We start from the raw sequence: 24220 nt of genomic DNA, 5'->3' as shown, positions 1-24220 counted from the left end.
CTTGGGCTCAGGAGCAGTGATAGATACGGCAGAGAGCAAAAATAACCTAGTCCCTGCTCCCACAGAGCTTGGGGTCCTGGGGGAGACACGTAATAATCAGATAACCTCAAGTAAGTGATTATGTCATTCATGCCAGAGTAAGTGCTCCTTCTCAATCATTCCCCTTCTTTCTCCTCCCCTCCCTGTTATCTCCTGCCTTCCCCGCCTGTCCACCCTTCCCTGTCTCTTCTATACCAATTCATCTCTCCTCTCTTCTCTCCCTTCCCCTGCCGTGACTTACTCTCCAGACTGTCCCTCTTCATCTTTCATTTGTTTTTCACCTACTCTGATTCATATATCTGAACAACTTTATCAGTTAATTCAGTAGAATGAAGTATTATCTAATTATCAGTCATAGCAAAACCAGAACTGTTTCAATATCCTGATTTTTGAAACTATAATACTCTTTTTGATTATCAAGGAGCATGTGCCTACCTTCCTTTTTTTGCTTCTTCCTTCTCTCCTTCCTTCCCTTTTCTTCTTTCCTTTCATCCATCCACTGCGTGATTTATTTACACTTAGCCACTGCTGTGTGGCAAGGATTGTGCCTTACACCCAGCTGTATTCCTGCCTTGCTTTCCCTCTTCCCACTTCTAAAAGGAAAAATAACCAAAGTAGTAAGAGAATTAGAACTTAGAATTCTCTGGATATGTAACCTAGGCATGCACTATCTTAGAATGCATTGTTCTTGCATGCATTTTTTCTTAAAAGAGGTAATATTAAGATGAAGCATATATCATTTCTGTTTTTTTTATCTTTTGAAGATGAAGCATGTAGGGACTTCCCTGGGGTCCAGTGGCTAAGACTCCATGCTTCCACTGTAGAGGGTGCAGCTTCGATCCTTGATCAGGGAACCCCACAGGCCACACGGTGCAGCCAAGAAAAAAGGTGAAGCATGTAAAATTTGAAATTCAAAGTTTTTATTATTAGGAGTGTAAATATAAATGCCATGATACCTTTCTCTTAATGGTAGAAAATGTGAGCAAACTGGAATTCTACATAAACCATTACTTTCCTTTGCCTTTAAGATATTATTCATATTAGAAAAAAAAAGAAAATAATCCATTTCTTGAGGCATGAAATCATTCACTAATAATACATTTTGCACCACTTAATAACAGTTGTAAATAATACCTGAAGTGATCTGCATGTTGAATAAATGTGAAACGGTGTCCTGGCTTAATTTATTAATTTTAGGTTGTTATGTCACTATACTTACTATTGCAAATTAGTTATTATTCCTTGATGCCTGTAAGAAACAGGTGTATTTTTTCAGAAAAAAAATATTTAGAGTAAAATAAAAATATCTGTGTCTTGGTTTTGTTTTGTCTAAAAAATAATGCTGAATTCATATGTATAAAACACTCAAGCATTTTGTCAGAAAAATAGAGAGGGATAGTATCCTTTAAACAGAAAATGTTTCTGTACCTTCAGAGACAGCCATACCTGGCATGCTTTCTTTTCATGGCTGGGGTTTTCAGGTTTACCAGAATTAGGTGACGTGAGATTGTCTCCCAGAGAGGTGTGGGGTCGAAGGGAAAAGATAAGGACCATGAGGCCAGCGTTCCTGCATGTGAATTAGGCCTGGGCACCTGTGGGGCCTTGAGGAAGTCATTTAATCAAGATCCCAGAATATGCCTTGGTGACATTAGATTACCTGAGCCTACTTTGAGGAGTAGATAGAAATTAAATTCCCAGTACATATTTTTAAATTATTTTTCATGGTACATAGAAGGCACCAGTTGAACTTATTTGCAGAAGTTGCTTCATATAATGAGCGTAGTCATTGTTTGTAAAAATGCTGTGTCACAATACGGGAGACAGTGATTTAAGGAATCCAAGAACAAGAAGTGTGGAACAACCAGGCTGTGAGTTAGCTTTGACCTTACTGAGTTAGATATGGCGTTATCATGCTCAAACTGGAACACATTTGAGAGTCAGTGTATATGTGTGCACAGTCGTGTCCGACTCTTTGTGACCCTACGGACTGTAGCCCACCAGGCTCTTCTTTCCATGGGATTTTCCAGGCAAGAATCCTAGAGTGGGCTGCCATTTCCTTCTTCCAGGGGAACTTCCTAACTCAGGGATCAAACCCACTTCTCCTGCATTGCAGGCAGATTCTTTACCAATGAGCCACCTGGAAAATCATTTGAGAGTCAGAGAGGTGAACAATTAATAATTGTGCTGATACCTCATGAGGCCAACCTGCCACATGGTCCCTCTGTTAGGCGCCTTTCTCTGTGTTGCTCTGTACCCCCCACCCCCACTTTTGCTTGAATATGGACTCTTGTGAACTCTTTAGCCAAGTGTTTCCTTCTGACTTTGCCTCAGTTATGGCTGCTAAACCAGTAAGGAGTTTGGGCTTCTGAGATTTTATTATGCATGTGGGTAGGCCGGGAGTCTTGTTAAAATGCAGATTCTGATCCAGTAGGTTTGGGGTTGCACCTGAGATTGTGTTTCTAACAAGTGCACAGGTGATTTTGATGCTGCTCATCACTAGGTCACACATTGAGGAGAGAGGAGGCAGCTTAATCGAAGAGATGGAACCTCTTTGGCCCAATTCACCTTTCTGTTTGACCACGTTGGTGGTTGTTTTGACCTTTTATAGTTTGGTGGCCCTTTGGTCAGGTCCTGCCTTGGCTCTATTGACCTGGGAGGTCATGTGGCTACCAAGGCTGTAGGCTATTGGCAGGTTTATTTGTTCCAGAAGGCATATAGAAAGGATATCCATACACGAAAATGATACATTCATTGTCCAGTTTTGTTTCTTTGAATGGAGAGTCACTGAGAAAGAATCATGAAAAGGAGCCATCAGCAATGAACTCCCCCCAAAACAGGCCATTCAAAGCTCAGTAAATGTCTTCTCTCTGGCTTAAGTCAAGAAACTCAAGGCTTTCAAACCAGAATCCACTTTGGATCAAATCATCCTTTGCACTTTTTCAAAGGATGATTTTATAGATGGTCATGATTATGTAATGTTGGTATAGTAGCATGGGGGTGGGGTGGGGAGGAGTATATTTTGAACAACCCTTGGTTAATTAGAAATAATCACTTTGTGAAAACTCTTATTTTATATTTCAGAGTTTAAGTGAATACAGTGACCACAAAAACTGAAATTTTTTTTAATATGGTCAACCAAGACAGATTTTAAAATAATTTTGATTTGTAGAGAGTTCAGTGATTTATCATGATAGAAATAATATTAATCAAAATGAACATATATACCACTGCTATAAGAAGAATATTTATTGCCTGAGCATACATTTCATTCTTAGTCATTTTTATTTTTCTCAAGCTCACTCTAACATTACTTTTTGCCATTCCTTTTACTATAATACATAAACCATCAGCAAAACCTGAATGTTTTCTTCCATTTACTTTTATTTTTTTATTTTTTTTAATTAATTAATTTATTTATTTTTAATTTTTACTTTACAATTCTGTATTGGTTTTGGCATAGATTGACATGAATCCACCACATTTATGGCATTGAAACATGTATACTATCATGTAAGAAACAAATCGCCAGTCTTGGTTTGATACAGGATACAGGATGCTTGGGGCTGGTGCACTGGGATGACCCAAAGAGATGATATGGGGAGAGAGGTGGGAGGGGGGTTCAGGACTGGGAACTCATGTACACCCGTGGTGGATTCATGTCAATGTATGGCAAAACCAATACAGTATTGTAAAGTAAAATAAAAACAAAAAACTACTGCAAGTGATGACTTGCTATACATATACTACTTTAGGCAAAGGAATATTAAAACAAAGTTCTCAAACATTTGGGGGAATAATGATCTACTTCTGTGAAAGTTAGTATATATATATATGTACTTTTTCAACTTTTATAAATCAAGAAAATCAAGAATTGAGAATATAGAATCAATATGGTTTGGAATCAATGTAATTCTTTAGGCATTTGTTGAATATCTGCTCCATACAAGTCATGATGCTAGCTTCAGGGCACACAGTGAAGAAAAAACCTTAGCCATTAATTGTTTGTAATTTAGTAGATTTGAGTGTCAGAGTAAGAGGAAGATGTGTTCTTGAAGGGCATTTCTGCAACTTCAGTACCCCTGACACTAACCCTCTGACCATCACTTGATCACTTTATTTCCCCTAATTCCTGACACATTCTATGACATATCTTCATAATTCCATGGTTCCTGGCCTCAGTGTTCTTCACCAAATACCTCTTCTCCTGCCTGCTGGATGGCTCCCTGTTTTAGGACTTGTTCCAAATCGTCTTCATGTTGTCTTCCTCTCCACGCCCTCCTTCTCTTCCTCTTTCAGTTTAGTTGCTCAATCATGTCTGACTCTTTGCAACCCCATGAACCGCAGCACGCCAGGCCTCTCTGTCCATCACCAACTCCCGGAGTCCACCCAAACCCATGTCCATTGTGTCGGTGATGCCATCCAGCCATCTCATCCTCTGTCGTCTCCTTCTCCTCCTGCCCTCAATCTTTCCCAGCATCAGAGTCTTTTCCAATGAGTCAGCTTTCCACATCACGTGGCCAAAGTACTGAAGTTTCAGCTTCAACATCAGTCCCTCCAATGAATGCCCAGGACTGATCTCCTTTAGGATGGACTGGTTGGATCTCCTTGCAGTCTAAGGGACTCTCAAGAGTCTTCTCCAACACCATAGTTCAAAAGCATCAATTCTTCTGCACTCAGCTTTCTTTATAGTCTAACTCTCACATCCATACATGACTACTGGAAAAACCATTGCTTTGACTAGACGGACCTTTGTTGGCAAAGTAATGTCTCTGCTTTTCAGTATGCTGCCTAAGTTGGTCATGATTTTTCTTCCAAGGAGCAAGCGTCTTTTAATTTCATGGCCGCAATCACTATCTGCAGTGATTTTTGGAGCCCAGAAAAATAAAGTCAGCTACTGTTTCTACTGTTTCCCCATCTATTTGCCATAAAGTGATGGGACCAGATGCCATGATCTTAATTTTCTGAATGTTGAGCTTTAAGCCAACTTTCTTACTCTATCCTTTCACTTTCATCAAGAGGCTCTTTAGTTCTTCACTTTTTGCCATAAGGGTGGTGTCATCTGCATATCTGAGGTTATTGATATTTCTCCCGGCAATCTTGATTCCAGCTTATGCTTCTTCCAGCCCAGTGTTTTTCATGATGTACTCTGCATATAAGTTAAATAAGCAGGGTAACCATATACAGCCTTGATGTACTCCTTTTCCTATTTGGAACCAGTCTGCTGTTCCATGTTCAGTTCTAACTGTTGCTTCCTGACCTGCATAGAGGTTTCTCAAGAGGCAGGTCTTGTGGTCTGGTATTCCCATCTCTTTCAGAATTTTCCACAGTTTATTGTCATCCACACAGTCAAAGGCTTTGGCATAGTCAATAAAGCAGAAATAGATGTTTTTCTGGAACTCTCTTGCTTTTTCGATGATCCAGCGGATGTTGGCAATTTGATCTCTGGTTCCTCTGGTTTTTCTAAATCCAGCTTGAACATCTGGAAGTTCATGGTTCACGTACTGCTGAAGCCTGGCTTGGAGAATTTTGAGCATTACTTTACTAGCATGTGAGATGAGTGCAATTGTGTGGTAGTTTGAGCATTCTTTGGCATTGCCTTTCTTTGGGATTGAAATGAAAACTGACCTTTTCCAGTCCTGTGGCCACTGCTGAGTTTTCCAAATTTTCTGGCATATTGAGTGCAGCATTTTCACAGCCTCATCTTTTAGAATTTGAAATAGCTCAAGTGGAATTCCATCACCTCCACTATCTTTGTTTGTAGTGATGCTTCCTAAAGCCCACCTGACTTCACATTCCATGATGTCTGGCTCTAGGTGAGTGATCACACCATCGTGATTATCTCAGCCGTGAAGATCTTTTTTGTATAGTTCTGTGTTTTCTTGCCACCTCTTCTTGATATCTTCTGCTTCTGTTAGGTCCATACCATTTCTGTCCTTTATTGAGCCCATCTTTGCATGGAATGTTCCCTTGGTATCTCTAATTTTCTTGAAGAGAACTCTAGTCTTTCCCATTCTATTGTTTTCCTCTATTTCTTTGCATTGATCACTGAGGAAGGAAACTAAAGCCTTCCTCTTTAGTTTGCTTTATGTTCTACCATCCTCATACTCAAACCCTCTCTAAAGTCTGCCCTGCATGAGAACTAGTAGAGCACACTGGTTTACAAGGGCTGGATGTGACATCTGCCATTAAGTGTCAGCTTTCTCATTCATTAGCTCTGCTAACTGAAAAGCATGGGATATTTTCAAGACTCAACTATTTTCATGTTGGTAAAACAGGGCAGATAATGCCTATCAGCTTTGATTCACTGGGTCCCTAGAAATAATAAATTAGGTCAGTTATGAAAATTATCTTTTTTTTCCTGATATGGACAGTGTCTTCCAAAATAAAGCAATTAACCTCAGCAGATAAATTGAACACGACCCTGGCTGGTCATTGGTTCCTGGAGAGATTGGTTTAGAATGCTGGTTCCAGCTTTTGCTTGAGAAATGAATCCGTTAGGCTCCACTGCAGACAGAAAGCATGACTTTTGTGATCTTCCAACCATTTTTTAAAGCAAGTTGCCCTTGTTTCAAACATTGTTCTGTGGGTGTTAGTAGGGATGGGTCTGGGAGAGCCTGTACTTTAGAGGAGAATTTAGGATACGATGGCTGCCCTCATGTTGCCCAGCCTGCTCCATTAACATCAGTCCCTCAACCATCTATGATTTGAAAGAGTTTGCTTGGTTTCAAATTCAATATTTTCAGTGCTTTCATGGTTCCCTTGACCACAAGTCTCCTTTTCCTCAAAACCAGTGCTCAAACTAACCTTTTGTTATTTAATTCAGGATTAACAAAATTAAGGCTTTAAACTGATTCAAATATAGTGAGTTTGAGTGTGAAATAGAAATGCGCAATGTGGAAATGACTCTTCTATCCTATTTGTTAAGTTACTGAGTTAATGCATCCAAGGCAAGTGCTATGTCTGTTGCTGAAAATGTCTCACCATTTTATCCCCATGCATGTGTGCTAAGTTGCTTCAGTTGCTGCTGACCCTGTGAGACCCTTTGGACTGTAGCCTCCCAGGCTCCTCTGTCCATGGGATTCTCCAGGCAAGAATAATGGAGTGGGTTGCTGTGCCCTCCTCCAGGGGATCTTCCCAACCCAGGGATTGAACTGATGTCTCTTATGTCTCCGGCATTGGCAGACGGGCTCTTCACCATTAGTGCCACCTGGGTGGTGATAAGTCTGAATACATTGTGAACTCTTGATGAGCACTCTAGGATTCTGCTGTTATGAAAGTAGAACATTTTATTATGAATGTCTCTGCTGCTGCTGCTGCTAAGTCACTTCAGTCATGTCCGACTCTGTGTGACCCCGTAGATGGCGGCCCATCAGGCTTCCCTGTCCCTGGGATTCTCCAGGCAAGAACACTGGAGTGGGTTGCCATTTCCTTCTCCAATTCATGAAAGTGAAAAGTGAAAATGAAGTCACTCAGTCATGTCCAACCCTCAGCGACCCCATGGACTGCAGCCTTCCAAGCTCCTCCATCCATGGGATTTTCCAGGCAAGAGTGCTGGAGAGGGGTGCCATTGCCTTCTCCAATGAATGTCTCTTACACTTTATTCTCTACATTGCAAGCACAGTGGCTGTTGTTTTTACAGAGAAGTTTATTTTAGAGTTGGGTTGGTAGGTCTTTCTCCCCTTCTCCTTGTTTCCTTAGTTTTTATCCACAGTAAAAACAGAGTATGCACACCTTATGCACTTACTGAATACTCATTTATAACAGTGAAGCCACTCATGACATCCAGGTTTCATACCCTTTCCCATGAGTGTGACCACTGGCCCTTGTCTGCCCTTCACCCAGACTCACAGTGATCCAGGGTGATGGTGGGAATATAAATGGTATCAGAGCTTTACCCTGCTGAGGTGGCTGCAAGGCCCGTGGCTTCGTGGTGATTTGCATGGATCTTAACTGTGGTCTGAGGGTAACTCCTTTATTGTTTTTAATCGAGTTATTATTGACATACAACCTTATATTAGTGTCAGGTGTACAACATAATGATTTAATAGGTGTATAGGTTGTGAAATGCTAACCAGTAAATCTAGTTAATATCCATCACCACACATAGTTACAAATTTCAGTTTCCTTGTGGTGAAATGAAATCACTTTTTAAATAAAAAACTGACAAATCTATTACTGTTCTCCTTCAACAAGAGGATTTAATTTTCTATATCCTTTAAATATGTTAATGTTGGTTTTCTTTGATCTCTTGTAATTATAAATTCTTTGATTTTTCCTGCTTATTCAAAATTTCAGTAAGTTTTCTAAAATAGTATCATTTGATATCATTCAGCCCTGAGTGCCAAACAGAATTGCCTTTGGTTATAAATATCATGTCATTGGTCAGCCTGTACTCTTATAATCATGGGGAGACTGAAAGTTCATCTGCGTTTATAAAAACATCATGGCTGTTCAGTTTATGCTAATTACAAGAAGGGTAGGCAGAAGGCTTTGGTTAAGTGAGAAGGTGGTAACAAGCTGATCACTGTGATTCCTGATGTTATTGCAAAATGGGCAACTCCGAATACACCCTTCAATTTAGTAGTATCTCTAAGAGCATGCTAAATTGAAAGTTAGCTCCTTTCTTTCCCCCACAGCAAACCACCTGTCTTTTTCAGGCTTTTCTCCTCACAATACCTGCACATGTGTTTCCTGCTGAGGTGTAGCAGTACCATTTAAATAGATTTGGTCTCAAATTAAGTCAGTATCTAATCCTATGTTTGTCACTGTCAAGGTGACTTGAGCAATTAAATTCTTTATTGAGCTCTATAAAACAGGAAAACTGATAGTCTTATTTTATGCCCAGGTCTGTTTTAAATATTATAAAGGAAATAATTACCAAAATGATTTGTGTAATTAAGATGTTTAATGAGTCAAAGCAACTGGCATTACTGAGATGAATCCTTTTGTCTAAATCAATCAAAATAATTTAGTCTTTATTAGAAAGATGCCAATATCTTGACAAGTGTCTAAATAATACTGCTTTATAATTGCTAATAAATGCTTAATGACCTTGAATCCTTCAAGACTGCTAATAAATTCATAAATATCACTGTTACAGATAATGATGGATTTCAACCCCAGAGGTAGAAATAAAGAAAGCTTAGTGAAAATCTCTTGGATATCAAATAGTGAATTGACATTATGAAGGAAAACAGTCACAAGATATTGACTATAAAAACACCACAGGTGCTACAAAACAGAAGTCCTGAGGCCAAAGTAAAGTGAATTTTATTCGTTGTGATTCAGTCTGGAAAATGTTGTTCATTCCATGACATTCATTAGAAAAAAATGAAAATAAGGCATTCTTCACAATGTGTAAAGCAGTGTAGGAATTAGTTATAAAAGGAAGCCTCTGCTAGAGCTAGAAGTGGAAAAACTGGAGAGGAGATAGCATTACTAGAGGCCAATAGCCAGAGCTACCTGCTGGTAAACAGACATACATAGGATGCTTTCTGGCAGGAAGATGCTTCCTGGTGGGAGCTGGAATGTGGAGAAGACCCCCTCACCCTACCCTTTAACAAAGTTGGAAACTGAGAGTTCTCCTGAATCAGAGGGGAACTGTGTGCGGATGGGGGAAATAGGGATACTTAGGCATTTTCTTCTCCCCTTCTGTCACTGCCAATACTTCTCATTGTTTAAACCAGTTATAAAACAAGGTCAAGGAAATCTGGGAAATGGTTTGCAAAGAAAAGGGGAAGATGGACTTGAGAGCAGACCGGTAAGTGACCCGTGTAGAAGAGAAAGGAGTGTGTGGGGAGCCTTTCAGAATTCTTAATATAGGATTTCCTTATCAAGTCCCCAAAGTGCTGGGTGGCTCAGGTTTCTTGGAATTTCAGGAGGTTGGGCATGAGAGCTTCTGCTTCAGCAGTGAGTGGTCCTGGTTCACCCACTACAGGAGGGAGAGGGACATTTTTGAGAGCAGCGGGATTAAAAGAAAACATCACAGATCAGACACTCTAATCATTTGCCTCCAAGTTACTCTGAGAACCTGGGAATGAATTAGGTCTAGATATTTTAGGATTTCTTCCTCTACACACACTTTCAAAACAACAATACACTTCTTCACCTGCTTGCTAATGGCTAAAAATACCAAGAGAAAAGCCTTTCATTCCACAATTAGAGATAAAAGGTTTCAATTACAAGTGTCTAGCTGAAGTAGCATTTTCCTGTGGGGGAATTTCAGTCAAGGGATAATCAATCTGTCAATCTGTTTCTCAGTAAAATGACTTGGAAAGCCCGTTTGCACACAGATAGCTTGAGGAGTTGCCATGAGGACAGAGAAAAGAACACGAGGGACTCTGGGAACAAAATTGGAAGAATTTGACAGTCTTTCCTGGACAATACTCTTTGCCTACCATGTAAGCAAAATCAGACAATAATTTGAGCACAAGTGAACATGTAGTTGGTACACAGCTCTGGTTTATGGGCAGAATAAAGTTTCTTGATTTTGCAATTGTACTCTTGACCTTGGTAAAGCCCTTCTTGCCTAAGAATTTGTTAAAGTAATCAAAGTGATCTTTTCCCCAAAAATAACATCTTTGGTTATTCAATACATATTGATATAAGCTTTTTGGGGAAAAAAAAAAAACATACCTTTTAGGAGTCTTTTAAAAAGTGAACCCGACTGGCTCTGGGTTTTTTTGTGAAGTTCTGATTAGTTTTGATAAGGGAAAGAATATTTGGCTGGTCTCTTTTTCTGAAAATTTCCTAGAGATTTGTTAAATGACATTAAAATATGCTTAGATTCTGTCTTACTGAGCTCAGATTTGGGGTCTGTCAGTCATATTCAGTTATCTTGTTATTAGCAGTTACCACCCACAGTTCCATATTCAACCAGTTAGTTGTGAGAGATGATCTACACTAATTAATGGCCCCAGAACTCTTGTAAGAGAATTGCTTCTTCATCTCTTGCCCCTGAACAAGATAAAAGAAACCAGCATTTCTGATTTTTATTGAGTTAGAAGTTTTTAGTGCCCAAGTGAATCTGTATTGTTAACTATCTACCCAGGAGATTCTGGAGCAATTAAAGTTTGAGAAACACTGATCCACACCAATCATTGAGTATACTTGAATAATTTTAAGTGGTATTACCTGTCCTGATCCACCATAGACATTCCTTTCTGTTTGTCATTGTATTCATTTTCTGTTGCTGTGTAATAAATTGCCACGAGCTCATCAGTTCTACAGGTCAAAAGTTGAGGCAAGTTCAACTAGGTTTTAAGCTCAGGTTATCACAAAGGCTAAAATCAAGGGGTCAGCCTGTCTAACCTCTAATCTGGAAAATCTGGTAAAGAATGTACTTGAGAGTTTATTCAAGTGGTAGGCAGAGGTTAGTTCCTTATGGTTGTCATGATAAGATCCCTGTTTTCTCATCAGTTGTCCACCCTAACCCTAATACTGCTTGCATTCTTTTGTATGTGGCCTCACCTTATAGATGACATCAACTTTGTATAAAGCACTATACACACACACACACAAACACACACATGTATATGTATACGTATATATCCGTACATATATAATTTTCACTTATCTCTAGCTGAAATTTAGCATTTTATTGTGCTGTGAATATAATCAGTAAAACATAGTATTCACAGTAACTGTTGACTTCATCAGCAAAATAAATCAGATATTTTCAAATTACATTGTGATTATAAAAAATGTTAATGCATATCATTTTCTGTAAAATGTCTGATTTTTTGAAACCCTAAACAAGCTAATGTGTAAGCATGAAGTCATAGTTTATAATAACTTATTTAGCTAATTAAGAAACCATTGATAAGTCATGAATGACCATTTTTTAAAAATGGGTCCTCTTAGAATTGGGAGAAAGTTTTATTGATCAGTTGACAGTGACTCTAAGGTAGGAGCAGAGACAGACTTTTAACAGACTAACCTCACCTAATCAGTTGGCTTCTCCAAGTACCCACCCTGGGAGAACGATCAGTAATTTTATGTGATCCAAAAAAGGAATATACAAGAAAATGTCCACAACTTGCTGAAACATATAGTTCCCTGTCTTAGTATGTAGAAATGTAGAATGTACTCAGTTCTCTGTCCTCTTCTAGCTCTTTCCTGCCTATATTTCTTTTTCTCATATGCTCTCTGAACTAGAATAACCTACACTATCACCAGTATGTATCTATGTGTATTTTACCTCCTTCAGATTGCACCTCTTGTAACTGATACCATCCTCACCCTCCATGATGTATAAGCAACTTTTCTCTCTCTGAGAACCTTGTTTACTCATTGTGCCTTCTATGAAACTTAATGTGGGACAAATGCTGTTTTCTGACTTGCATTATAATTCTTTTGTTATAGTCAAGAACAAATTCTACATGGAGTCTCTCTGGACTCACAATCGCAGAAAGAGTGTCTAACCCACAATAGGTATTTGGTTAAGTTAAACTTTGTAAACAAAGTGATATAGAGAAATGAATATCATCTCCTCATTCGTGGCTCTGAATTAGTTTTCTTTAATTATTGTGCTGAGGTTAGTGATATCCTTTCGAACATATAGCTTATTTCGGTGCCTTCACTATCTTGCTCCTGTAATTAGAGCCTGTCCTTGCAATGACATGGTCTGAATTCAGAGCTCCCAGACTGGGATAACATCCTTCGATAGAATTAATTTACTTGAAAACTGAATCTCCTTGTTATTTTCTTACTCCCAATATCAGTTTGATCATTTTAGAATCAATGTCCTTTAACCTTTCAGCAGTAGTTATGCATGCATATGTAACACACATATGAATTTATCTGCATCAGTAAATTTTCCCTTAGTCTGAATGTTTTGATTTCAAAATGTAGTCAGAGGACTAGAGATAGGAGATTATACTGCATTTGGAGGCAAACATTAAAATTTTTGGGGGGCCCTATGAGCATCTGACCTTCACTTAGGACTAAATTTCCAAGTATTAAAATTAAGATGAGGATGATATATATTTTTCCTATTCATTTTGCCCAAGGCACTTTGCCTAAAGGCCATAATGAAGAGCTACTAAAAGTGAGTAAGAAAGTAGGTCAGGTGCTTTGGGATATTTCAAACATACATATATATATATCATATTATTAATATTTTATATATAAAAGATAGATATACATATATGTGTATATATAGATATATTTAAATATACCTACAGCCATATACCACACATACTGTTATAGGTTAATTCATTTTATATAGGGAAAACTAACTATTGACTGGTGTTGATGAACCTACTTCGCACAAAATTCTGGTGGAGATGTTAGAAATAATTTAAACAATATCTCTAGAATCCATACTAACTTGTGGAGAAAATGAGGAGTGGGGAAGGCGAAAGAAGGAAATAGCCTGCTACCCATGTTAGTGTTATAGACGAGAGCCACAGCCAAGCTCAAGTGGACAGCCCCTTTCACAATACTAAATCCATCCCACCAAAACCTCAGTGCAAATGCAACTCAAATAACCAACTGCCCTTCTGATGTCACTAGATTCCACACTACCTGTCATCATATTCCACATTCTTCTTTGTTGCTAGGCACCCTGGGCACTCTTAATTTCCAAAGCTCCAGGTGCTGTTTTTCCTTGGGACTTAAATACAGTTTTTGGTTCCAGTGCTATGGTACCCACACTGAAACTTGAGAGGAGCACCATCATTCTGGGCCTGTGAATGTAATGATCATAACTACAGAGCTAAAGCTTACACTCTGTGTCTAGCAGCCTGGTACCCCACGCCTGCAGCCACTCAGGATGGAGCAAATTCTGCTGGGTAAGAAAGCAGGTTTCCCCTGTAAAGCAGTAATCTGATGTGAATTGTTACGATTAACAGGAGTCTCAGATTTGTAGTCTGTAATTCTGAAAAAATTATCTTTAAGGAAGAGAGAATGAAAATGATGAATGTGGTTTTATGAAAGTAGGTAATAAAAAATGGTTAATGAGTCCTCAATTTAATGTCTGTTCACTTTTTTATATTAAATTTTTCTAATATAGACATCAAAAACTTTGTTTTAAATTTTGATTTCTGAAACAGTGGCATGTGAAATTGATTCTTTTACCATTTACAATATAAAATATGTGAATATGCGTTTGATACAAATTAGTAAATAATTTGTCCTTCAGGAAACATATGATTTACTGAGGAACTGAAATATGTAAAGCTGTTGAATTTAGTTACCTTGGTAACATCTGGAGTGAACCACTCTCTCTAAAAATATTTTCTTTCTTTATTGTTTATGCTTTGTACCAAAATTATATATACATGGCATTTATTAAAGAGTCTCTTGATAAATGCTAACCCTTCTCTTATCTGAAAAATGAATAAATGATATATTTTATTAATATGTATGATGATATCAGATTAAAATTACAGATATAGCATGTTTGACTATAATTGACATTGGATTTGTTCTATGCAAATATAGATTTAGTTTTTTAAAATATCTTTGAGGTTATATTTTTTAATGTAATGATAAAAATTTCTTACATAAAATATTGTTTTGAAGGGATTCAAGTACACAAATGTAAAATCACAATTTTCTTCATGAGTTAAATAATTGGACTTGAATCAGTCCATTATACTTTTCTTTGGATTTCTTAGAAATAAATAAATAGAAATAACTTTTTGTACTTTAGCATAACCATATGACTTAGCATAGAAGGACATCATTAAAATTCCAAATTACTTACATAAGTTATATCCTAATTTTGTTTCTCAAACATTGGATAGTTCATTGTTAAAAGAATGTTATTGATTTCTCAAATTAATAATTGTGGAAAACACTATACATATTACTTACGGCCAGTTTCCTAAATTCTCTTATTTTTTCACCAAATGAGGTCCTTTTTTGAATGGGTACATAAACAGTAATTTCTTGTCCTGCAAACTCATTTTCATTTTCTCACAAAATATGTTCAGAGAATTGCTTAAAAAATACTATTTTGTTGAAAATTAAACTGAATGCCCTTTGTTTTTATTTTTTACTAGAGTGAGAAACCTAGACTTTTTCCTAGCCCTGTATCCAACCATTACCAGTCTTACCTCTTCTCTTATTTTTTAAATTTTTACTGAAATATATTTGATTTTCAAGTATGCATTTGTTTTAGGTATACAGCAGAGTAATTCAGTTATATATGCATATGTTCTTTTTTTCAGATATTTTTCCCATTTAGGTTATTACAGAAGATTGAATAGAGTTCCCCTTTGCTGTATAGTAGGATCTTGTTGGTTATCTATTCATTATATATAGTAGTGTATGTATGTTAATCCCAAGCTCCTGATTTATCCCTCCCTCCAATGTTTACCTTTGATAACTATATGTTTGTTTTACATATCTTTTCTATTCTAAAATATTTTTAGTCACCCCCTCTTATTCTGCACTGCTGCTGTTTTACTTAGAGTTTGTTGAGCTTTCAACAAGCTGACTTAGATGACTTCTACATCTGCTAAGGGTCCCTCCAGCTCCCAGATTGTTGCCTTCATACCATTCTCCTCATCAAAGACAGAGTTATCTCTTTAAAACATTTTTTTTTTCACATTACTTCCCACAGTTAATTAAAATTACTTGTTTGCTCTCAAGATAAAATCCAAGTTCTTTGATGCACAAAACACTTCTTTTCCTCCCTTTTTAGGTTTCCCTTTCATCAGTGTCTCTTTGGTACTCAGCTCTGTACTCTTATTTCTCATGGGCCTGCATATTCTTTCCTCTGTGACTGTACCTGACAATTTCTAGGTGGGGAAGGCACTTCACCTGATTCAAGCTTTGGAATTCCACTCCAATGCCACCTTCTTTAGAAACCCTTCTGGATATCTGATCCCTTGTTCCTTTTTTGCTCTGTATTTTAGCTTCATCTTTATTTTTCTGTTACTAAATTATCTGTGAACTCTTTGAAGGCACCAGATTCTCTATTGACCAAATATTTTACCCACTTTTGGCCAAAATCAGGCACTCAGTAAGTGTTTGTTGAATAAATAAACAAACAGGTGAGTTATACCACTCCTTCAGAATGTAAACATTATTTCCATGACTTCGATTGATTAGAAGACGACAAATATTTCATTGTACTCTACAAAAGGAAAGCAAACTTGAGAATATTGGAAATCAAACAAAAAATTCACAAAAAATCACAGATATTTACATGGTTTCATCAGCGACTCTGCCCTAAAGGAAGCAGTTTAATGCCTTTCTCAGTCATAAACCTTTAAAATGAATAGCAAATTCTTACTATGAATATAAAGAAGAAATTAAGAGAAACAGAATTTTATTGTTTAGGTAAACTTTATTTTTCTTTGCTCTCAATACATCGATATTATCTCCTTCTAACCGATTTTCTTCTGTATTTTAAAGCCAGAAAGTGTTCTTAGTTCTGCTTCTTCTCCTTCCCTGTTTCTTCTATAATTATTCCATTTTTGTTATTAGAAAATTATATATTATATGTTATAAATGATATACTTTATAGAACATTATGAATTCTATCAGTTCAGTTCAGTTCAGTCCGACTCTTTGTGACCCCATGAATCGTAGCACGCCAGGCCTCCCTGTTCATCACCATCTCCTGGAGTTCACTCAGACTCACGTCCATCGAGTCCGTGATGCCATCCAGCCATCTCATCCTCTGTCGTCCCCTTCTCCTCCTGCCCCCAATCCCTTCCAGCATCAGAGTCTTTTGCAATGAGTCAACTCTTCGCATGAGGTGGCCAAAGTACTGGAGCTTCAGCTTTAGCATCATTCCTTCCAAAGAAATCCCAGGGTTGATCTCCTTCAGAATGGACCAGTTGGATCTCCTTGCAGTCCAAGGGACTCTCAAGAGTCTTCTCCAACACCACAGTTCAAAAGCATCAATTCTTCGGCGCTCAGCCTTCTTCACAGTCCAACTCTCACATCCATACATGACCACAGGAAAAACCATAGCCTTGACTAGACATTAGTCGGCAAAGTAATGTCTCTGCTTTTAAATATGCTATCTAGTTGGTCATAACTTTTCTTCCAAGGAGTAAACGTCTTTTAATTTCATGGCTGCAGTCACCATCTGCATCTATGAATTCTATATAGAGTAGATAATAGAGAATATGTTAGAAAATCCAGTGCCATACTGTTAAGACAATATCAATATTAACATTTTAGACTACAACTTTTCAGTCTTTTTGTTCTTGTATTTATGTTTTCTTTTCACAAAATTGGGGTCATATTGACCACACCTTTCTGTAACTAGCTTTTTCTATTTAGTGCCTCTTGACTCACATTTTCCTGCCTATTTAAAATGGGATACTGACTAATTCCATAATATTCTAAATGTTCCAACATACATTAAGCCAAATTTCTATTTTAGATAATCTGTATCATTTCTAAAATTTTGTATTATTGATATAAGTAACACTGATTTCAGTGTCTTTTTATCTGCAGAGAGATGCCAGCAATGATTAAACCCCTTAGGCTTTAAAGCCTTTATAATGGCTGAGTAAAGTTTCTGAGTACTTTTGATGTTTCAGATGCATATTAAATGCCCGTAAAGCTTGTGCTAGTATATAACCCGCTAGCAGGGTTGACAATGCTCTCATCAGAGAGTTTTCACTGAATCTGGACAGTCTCACTGAAAAAACCAAAAACTACTTGCAAAATAATTGGCAATTTTTTCAAATTTTACTTTTCTTTGAGATTGCGTTTGCAATTGAATGGTTTATTTTGTCTTCAGATTATTTTATCTTCTATTTATTTTATACCTCACTTCTTGTGCCTACATATATATGCCTTCTAGGTTAAAAATGATACAGACTACTTCACAAGTTTGTTGCTAAGGATAAACTGCACATTATATGTAAAATTGGTTAGTACCATGCCAAGCCCAGAATAGGAGCTCAATAAATGTTTGTTGAAGTAGAAACATATCAGCATATCAATTAAAATCAAAACATAAATTTTTTCTTTCCAACAGATGATTCTGCCACAGAGAGCTTCAATGGCAATGAGACTCTGGGGCACAGTTCAATTGCTTCAGGGGGAACACACAGCAGGGAGATGGGCGACCCCAACTGTGATGGCAAAGCTGGGCTGGAACAGGACGAGCAACCACTGAACCTGAGCGACAGTCCCCTCTCAGCACAGCTGACTTCGGAATACAGAATAGATGACCATAGCACTAATGGAAAAAACAAATATAAGAACCTTCTAATTTCCGACCTCAAGATGGAACGAGAAGCAAGAGAAAATGGAAGCAAGGTACGGTCATGTTATGATTTTCAATGAATTTTTAAGTTGGTCATGAAAGTCACAAAGAAACACATATACAAGAGACGAAGATCATTGTCACTAGAAGTATTTTAAGCAAAGCCCAACAGTGAGTTACCAAGAAATCGCTAACTGTAGACACCGCGTGTCCCTGTTACATGAACAGAATAAATTTCAGGTATAACAGTGATTGAAAGGGATCCTTTCTCATGCAGAGTGGTAGGTTTTTATACATGGAATCACTTGATTTAATGTGCCTCACTTATATAATCTTACGGTTTGTCTTTGGGATTTTGTTGAGCTCAGATGTGAAAGTTTAGCTCTGAGGACACAATTTGGACTATAAAAAGATCACTTCTAGTTTCACCTGGATTGAATAGGATAGATATATGTAGCAATAAAATTTCAATTAAATTCTTAAGTTTGCTGTAGAGACCTGGTACCTTTGATCCATAACTTACTTCATGCACAGAGACAAAACGTGTCAGTTTTATGGATGAAACATACAGATTAAATAACTCCTTGAACAGTTTTCTCTAAAATGTATTATGCAAAAGACATGTGTAGATATATTATCTACATTTCTAGATTCTTTATATTAGTATAAATTACAATCTTCCCCATTCCCAATGGATTTATTCATTTAAAGTGAAGCTATATTTCTGTCATTTTGAGATAATTCATGTTGATGATTTTGCTCTATACGTTTTGATGGTATACTTTTATACATTTGAGGGTATTTATAGCATGTATGTTTTCACTCCCTCCCCTGCTCTCACTTCTAAGTTAGAGTTGTAGAATTGGTCTTTTGAAATAGATCCTAAAAGCAAAATGTCTTAATCTGGATTAATTTCTGAATTTGCTAAAGCATTATGCTTCCTAAATTGGCTCTATTTAAATCCTCTTGCCTGCCTGAGGGTGTGTTGTTTTATCCTCTTTTAAGCAAGTCACTAGACATTATCAGACACTTAAGCACTTTTGCCTGAGGGAGGCTGTTACAACTTTTGCATTGGTAAATGCACAGTACTGTCTTTAGTGGATTAAAGCCATATCATACAAACACAGATGATTTTATATTCACTAACATGAGAATCACTGCGTTATATTTTACAGGACAAAATAACCCTTAAGTTTCCCTGCCCTCCACATAACCCTATCTTTATAAAACTTATTCAGGAAATGTCCTTTTAATGCTATATATCTGCTTAAGTTTTTTTTTTTTTTTTCCAAAAATCATCCAGTGGTTTGCTCTTCGCGTTTCCCTCATTCAATATTACTATGGGAACTATGCTTGTTAAAATATGTTCTTCCATTCATTAAACAGAATGAATTTACTTTTCTACCTCTATTAAAATGGGATTATAAAAAGCACAGATTGATTAACCTGCAAAGAGTAAGATAGGAAAAGGGCTCCAGAGAGGAGAAGACACCTCAGAGGAGGAATGTTTAATGGTTTCATAAAAGAATAACCTCTGCAGCTGACTAAGAAGTAACCAGAGGGACAGGAAAAATCAGAAGGGCATTGCTTAAGGAAGCTAAGTCCACCTTTCAAGAAAGAGAATGGTCAGCTCTGATGGACACTGCTGAGGAATCAAAGCAGATCAAGTAGAAAATAACTGAATTTATAAGATAGTTGTGGCAGCATGTTGCAACCAGAATCCAGAGGGACTTTCTTCAAAAGGAATGTATTAAATACCTGTTACATTAGCAGCAACGAGTAGATAGTAGAGACAAGTCAGAGAGAGAAGGGTCTTTATTCATAAGGCTGTTAATACAGCCACTAAGTGTATGTGTGTTACCAAGCCCAAGCTCTTACTGCTCACCACATAAAAGGCCAATAAGTCAAGGTACTGGGGTTAGGAGTAGAATTTTCATTTCGAAAGCCAGTAGACCCAGAAGATGGTGGACTAGTCTCCCAAAGACCAACCTTACCCAAGGTAGAATTCAGGCTTCTTTTATGCTCAAAGGGAAAGGGGTGTGGTTGGTCACTGGAGATTTCTTTGTGTGGGAATCCTTTGTTCTTACAGCTGTCCAGGTAGGTCTGGTCACAGTGTTCCTCTAAACCCTCCAGAAGACAAGTTGTATTCTCTGTTCTGCAACTTTTTATCTCTATATGAATGAAAAAGTATTATACATTTAAAGGGCAGAGGCTTGAGAATGGTGATCCTGTATATTTCAGGCCATAGGCAACATTTTTAACTTGGTGTTCAGTCACTCAGTTGTTTCTGATTCTTTTCGACCCGATAAACTGCAACACACCAGGCCTCCCTGTCCTTCACCATCTCCCAGAGCTTGATCAAACTCAGGTCCATTGAGTCAGTGATGCCATTCAACCATCTCGTCCTCTGTCGTCCCCTTCTCCTCCTGCCTTCAATCTTTCCCAGCATCAGGTCTTTTCTAATGAGTCAGCTCTTTGCATCAGGTGGTCAAAGTATTGGAGCTTCAGCTTCAGCATCAGTCCTTCCAGTGAATATTAAGGTTTGATTTTCTTTAGCATTGACTTGTTTGACCTCCTTGCAGTTCAAGGAACTGTCAAAGGTCTTCTCCAACACTGCAGCTCAAAAGCATCAGTTCTTTGGTGCTCAACGCTCACATCCATATATGACTATAGGAAAAACCATTGCCTTGACTAGATGGACCTTTGTTGGCAAAGTAATGTCTCTGCTTTTTAATACACTGTGTATGTTTTTCATATCTTTTCTTCCAAGGTGCAAGTGTCTTTTAATTTCATGGCTGCAGTCACCACATGCAGTGATTTTGGAGCCCAAGAAAATAAAGTCTGTCACTGTTTCCACTGTTTCCCCATCTGTTTCCCGTGAAGTGATGGGACCAGATGCCATGATCTTCATTTTTTGAATGTTGCATTTTAAGCCAGCCTTTTCACTCTCCTCTTTCACCTTCATCAAGAGGCTTCTTAGTGCCTCTTCACTTTCTGCCATAAGGGTGGTGTCAACTGCATATCTGAGCTTATTGATATTTCTCCTGGCAATCTTGATTCCAGCCTGGCATTTCAAATGATGTACTCTGCATATAAGTTAAATAATCAAGGTGACCATAACCAAGGTGACCTTGTCATACTCCTTTCCCAGTTTGGAACCAGTCCGTTGTTCCATGTCCAGTTCTAACTTGCTTCTTGACCTGTATACAAGTTTCACAGGAGGTAGGTAAGGTGGTCTGGTATTCCCATCTCTTTAAGAATTTTCCACAGTTTCTTGTGATCCACACAGTCAAAGGATTTAGCATAGTCAATAAAGAAGAAGTAGATGTATTTCTGCAATTCTTTTGCTTTTTCTATGATCCAACAGATGTTGGCAATTTGATCTTTGGTTTCTCTGCCTTTTCTAAATCAAGCTTGAACATCTGGAAGTTCTCAGTTCACGTACTGTTAAAGCTTAGCTTGGAAAATTTTTTTAGCATTTGTTTGCTAGCATGTGAAATGAGTTCAATTATGTGATAGTTTGAACATTCTTTGAATCTTCTTTGGGATTAGAATGAACACTGACCTTTTCCTGTCCTGTGATCACTGCTGAGTTTTCCAAATTTGCTGGCATGTTGAGTGCAGCACTTAAACAGCATCTTTTTTAGGATTTGAAATAGCACAGCTGGAATTCCATCACCTCTGCTAGCTTTGTTCACAGTGATGCTTCCTAAGGCCAACCTGACTTTGTCATCCAAGATGTCTGGCTCTAGGTGAGTGATTAGACACCATCATGCTTATCTGGGTCATGAAGATCTTTTTTGTATACTTCTTCTGTGTATTCTTGCCACCTCTTCTTAATATCTTCTGCTTCTGTTAGGTTCATATTATTTTTGTCCTTTATTGTGCCCATCTTTGCATGAAATATTTTCTTGGTATCTCTAATTTTCTTGAAGAGTTGTCTAATCTTTCCCATTCTATTCTTTTCCTCTATTTCTTTGCATTGTTCACTTAGGAAGGCTTTTTTATCTCTCCTCGCTATTCTTTGGTACTCTGCATTCAGATGGGAATATCTTTCCTTTTTTCCTTTGCCTTTCACTTTCTTCTTTTCTCAGCTATTTTTGAGGCCTCCTCAGACAACCATTTTGGTTTTTGCACTTCTTTTTCTTGGGGATGGTTTTGATCACCACCTCCTGTACAATGTTACAAACCTCTATCTGTAGTTCTTCAGGCACTCTGTGTATTAGATCTAATCCTTTGAATCTGTTTGTTACTTCCACTGTATCTTCATAAGGGATTTGATTTAGGTCATATCTGAATGGCCTAGTTAGAGCAACCAAAATATAAGCAAAGCAGGGTCCCTGCTCTCAAAAGCTTAGAGTCAAGCAGATAAGAATTTCAAAGTTGTTATTATGTCCTTATTCCATAAGTAATATGATGGGCTTATGGCAGGGTGACATAAGAGGGCAGATGTGGGGCAACTATAGAACCATCATGAATCTTTTTAAATATTTATTTGTTTGGCTTTGCCAGATCTTAGCTGTGGCATGAGAGATCTAGTTCTCTGACCCAGGTTTAAGCCTGGGCCTCCTGAATTTGAAACATGGAGTCTTAGCTGCTGGAACATCGGAGAAGTACCATTCAGTTCAGTTACTTAGTTGTGTCCAACTCTCTGTGACCCCATAGACTGCAGCACTCCAGGCTTCCCTGTCCATCACCAACTCCCAGAGTTTGGTCAAACTCATGTCCATGGGGTTGGAGATACCATCCAACCATTTCATCCTCTGTCATCCCCTTCTCTTCCTGCCTTCAATCTTTCCCAGCATCAGGGTCTTTTCCAATGAGTCAGCTCTTCACATCAGGTGGCCAAAGTACTGGAGCTTCAGCATCAGTACTTCCAGTGAGTATTCAGGACTGATTTCCTTTAGGTTGGATCTCCTTTCAGTCCAAGAGACTCTCAAGAGTCTTCTCCAACACCACAGTTCAAAAGCATCAGTTCTTTGATGCTCAGCTTTCTTCACAGTCCAACTCTCACATCCATACATGACCACAGGAAAAACCATAGCCTTGACTAGATGGACCTTTTTGGCAAAGTAATGTCTCTGCTTTTGAATATGCTATCTAGGTTGGTCATAACTTTTCTTCCAAGGAGTAAGCGTCTTTTAATTTCATGGCTGCAGTCACCATCTGCAGTGATTTTGGAGCCCCCCAAAATAAACTCTGTCACTGTTTCCACTGTTTCCCCATCTATTTGCCCTGAAGTGATGGGACAGGATGAAATGATCTTAGTTTTCTGAATGTTGAGTTTTAAGACAAGTTTTTCACTCTCCTCTTTCACTTTCATCAAGAAGCTCTTTAGTTCTTCTTCGTTTTCTGCCATAAGGGTGGTGTCACCTGCATTATCTGAGGTTCTTGATATTTCTCCCGGCAATCTTGGTTCCAGTCTGTGCTTCTTCCAGCCCAGCATTTCTCATGATGTACTCTGCAAATAGGTTAAATAAACAGGGTGACAATATACAGCCGTGACATACTCCTTTCCATATTTGGAACCAGTCTGCTGTTCCATGTTCAGTTCTAACTGTTACTTCCTGATCTGCATACAGATTTCTCAAGCAGCAGGTCGGGTGGTCTGGTATTCTCATCTTTTTCAGAATTTTCCACAGTTTGTTGTGGTACACACAATCAAAGGCTTTGTCATGGTCAATAAAGCAGAAGTTGATATTTTTCTGAAATGCTCTTGCTTTTTCAATGATCAAACGGATGTTGACAATTTGATCTCTGGTTCTTCTGCCTTTTTCTAAAACCAGCTTGAACATCTGGAAGTTCATGGTTCACATATTGTTGAAGCCTGGCTTGGAGAATTTTGACCATTACTTTACTAGTGTGTGAGATGAGTGCAATTTTGCAGTAGATTAAAACATTCTTTGCATTGCCTTTCTTTGGGATTGGAGTGAAAACTGACCTTTTCCAATTCTGTGGCCACTGCTGAGTTTTCCAAATTTGCTGGCATATTGAGTG

At 38.0% G+C, this 24220-nt stretch overlaps 1 protein-coding gene across 3 annotated transcripts in view; it reads left to right on the top strand.

The window, feature by feature from the left end:
• NOL4 (nucleolar protein 4) overlaps nt 1-24220 on the top strand; it is a 467787-nt gene that overhangs the window by 222628 nt on the left and 220939 nt on the right. For all 3 annotated transcript variants that reach the window (XM_040264815.1, XM_040264814.1, XM_040264816.1), the window contains exon 6: nt 17993-18276. In XM_040264815.1, the coding sequence (XP_040120749.1) occupies nt 17993-18276 (284 nt within the window). The remainder of the gene's footprint in view (nt 1-17992; nt 18277-24220) is intronic.

Source organism: Oryx dammah, unplaced genomic scaffold, assembly GCF_014754425.2.
Source record: "Oryx dammah isolate SB20612 unplaced genomic scaffold, SCBI_Odam_1.1 HiC_scaffold_22, whole genome shotgun sequence".
Lineage (NCBI taxonomy): Eukaryota > Metazoa > Chordata > Mammalia > Artiodactyla > Bovidae > Oryx > Oryx dammah.
The sequence above is the reverse complement of the archived record's forward strand: the minus strand, read 5'-3'. Positions and strand labels throughout refer to the sequence as shown.